Here is a 2,068-nt window from a genome sequence, read left to right as displayed (position 1 = left end):
CATACGTACCATTGAGCCAATAGTGAACTGATGATGAGGATCAGGAGGAGGACCAGTAGGGGGACCTTGATGAGGATCTCTCGGATAAGAAGGATCAGGTGGATACTGAGAATGATCATGATCATCATGATGACTCCAATCTTGAATATTAAGATCATAATGACAAGAAAAGTCATAATCATGATTACGTGCAGTACCATCATTAAGAAGAGATGGAAGACTTTCTGTTTCTCTTCCTCCTCCTTCATTGTAAAGGTGTTGAGCTTTTGGAGACTGCTGTGATTGATGTGGTTGTTTGACCCTCATACCTTCAGCCATTGCAGGTAGGTTAGGTTGTTGCTGCTGATTATTGTCTCTTCTTCCTCTTCCATTATCCTGTTCATAAGATGAAACATGAGGTGATAAATGTACATAACTGTCTTCTGCCATACTCTCTTCAATCCCTCCTTCAATCACCTGATAATCTTCATGTTGTTGCTGTTCATGATTCTCTTGTTGCTCCTGTTTCTGTTTCGATTTTATTTCTGCAAAGGCTCTTTCTTCTTCTTCAATTCTTTCTTTACTAACTGCTTTAAACCCAGAAAAATTCATTACTTGTATCGTATTCGTTAATTCATCTCTACCTCGATCTCCTCTTATTGCCATCCTTTCCTCATTGCTTCCTTCTCCAATTTTTGGATCTTCAGGTACTTTCCTGTCATCCATTCCTCGCTTGACAGCATCAACATAGCCTTGCTGTTGTCGTCGATATTCTGCTACTGACATAAAAAACTCTGTAGCTAATCTTTTCTCTTCTTCAGTAGCATCATCTTGTTCAGTTTCTTTCTTAAATTTAGCAGCATCCTTCTGTTGCTGTAGTGTATACTCATTGATAGTAAGAACCAGTTGTTCAGGAAGGAACACCCGGCTGTGATTAGGTGCCACTTTAAAAAGCTTAGTACCATGACTACCAGTGATATTAATATCGACACCATCAAAATCTTTTATAGGATCAATTTTTATATCCTATAAAAAATTTATTAGTACAGTGGAACTTTCAAATAACAAAACTTTTGGGACGACAAATTTTGGAAGCTTTCATTAAAAAGAAGTTTTTTAATTAATAGGGAATGAAGTTGGTGCAGGTGCATTAAAATTTTTTCATTGCATATAGATTTTTGTTACAGAAAAGTTTCATTAGCAGAGGTTCCACTGTATGTGTAACTACATCACTTACTGTTTCTATTCCTACTACTGGAAGAGGATCAATTTTCATATCTTTGGAAATTCTAACTGGCCCCACCCACCTCACTGTACCAGCAACTACTTCTTCTTTAACTGTCTGTATTATCACACGATCACCTTCTTTGAATTGTGATTTATGACCAGATATATCTCCTGCTTCAAATCTTCCTCTATCTTCTGCTGCATAGTCATCAAAGGTCGAAACTGCATCTTTTACAAGACCTTTCAATTTATCATAGACACCAGGTTTAGGTTGACCACTGGCAGCACCAGATTTCATTTGGCTCCTCATATTTGATCTAGGTTGCTTCACGACAGTAGGTTCAGGTAATCCCTGGCTAGATGTAGCAAGTGATAGATCACGTTTCTTAATTATCTTATCCATAGCAACAAAGACAGCATTTTTGAGTCCACAGGAGAAATAAGGTCTACCATTACTGGTACCTTTACCACGATATGCTTGATCCTAAAATTTAGCACATTAATTAAAGTAAGTACAAAACATGTTATACTCACATGTGCATCTATTTCAATGCCAAAGACTATTCCATCACTATCAGGATGAGGACCAATAGAACGTATTATACCATAGACTTGTGCATTCGGTGTTCTGGGTGCGATTTCTAATTTGAAGACCACCTTATCACCAACTACCAGATCCCTCTTCATCTTCTTATCCACCTCATTTAAGTACTCCTTTAATCTTGAACTAGGTCGTTGTACTGCTAGTAGATATTCTATTTCTCTTTCTTCTACTGGAGCAACTTCAATGGGTTCAGCATACAATACAACTTGAGGATCACGATAAAGGCGGTAATTAGGAGTGACACCCTTGATTTGACTT

General features: G+C 37.7%; 1 protein-coding gene across 1 annotated transcript in view; it reads right to left on the bottom strand.

Moving 5' to 3' along the window:
* Positions 1 to 9: 9 nt before the first annotated feature.
* The window catches only part of LOC109589971 (uncharacterized), a gene marked incomplete at its 3' end in the record, with an annotated part of 5,324 nt that continues 3,265 nt past the window's right edge, over positions 10 to 2,068 (bottom strand). The window contains exons 2-5 of the mRNA XM_020005940.1: positions 1,741 to 2,065; positions 1,217 to 1,690; positions 624 to 1,005; positions 10 to 566 (exon numbers count right to left, since the gene is read on the bottom strand). Coding sequence (XP_019861499.1) covers positions 10 to 566; positions 624 to 1,005; positions 1,217 to 1,690; positions 1,741 to 2,065 — 1,738 coding nt within the window. The remainder of the gene's footprint in view (positions 567 to 623; positions 1,006 to 1,216; positions 1,691 to 1,740; positions 2,066 to 2,068) is intronic.

This window comes from Amphimedon queenslandica, unplaced genomic scaffold (genome assembly GCF_000090795.2).
Source record: "Amphimedon queenslandica unplaced genomic scaffold, v1.1 AMPQUscaffold_10665, whole genome shotgun sequence".
In the NCBI taxonomy this organism is placed as follows: domain Eukaryota; kingdom Metazoa; phylum Porifera; class Demospongiae; order Haplosclerida; family Niphatidae; genus Amphimedon; species Amphimedon queenslandica.
The sequence above is the reverse complement of the archived record's forward strand: the minus strand, read 5'-3'. Positions and strand labels throughout refer to the sequence as shown.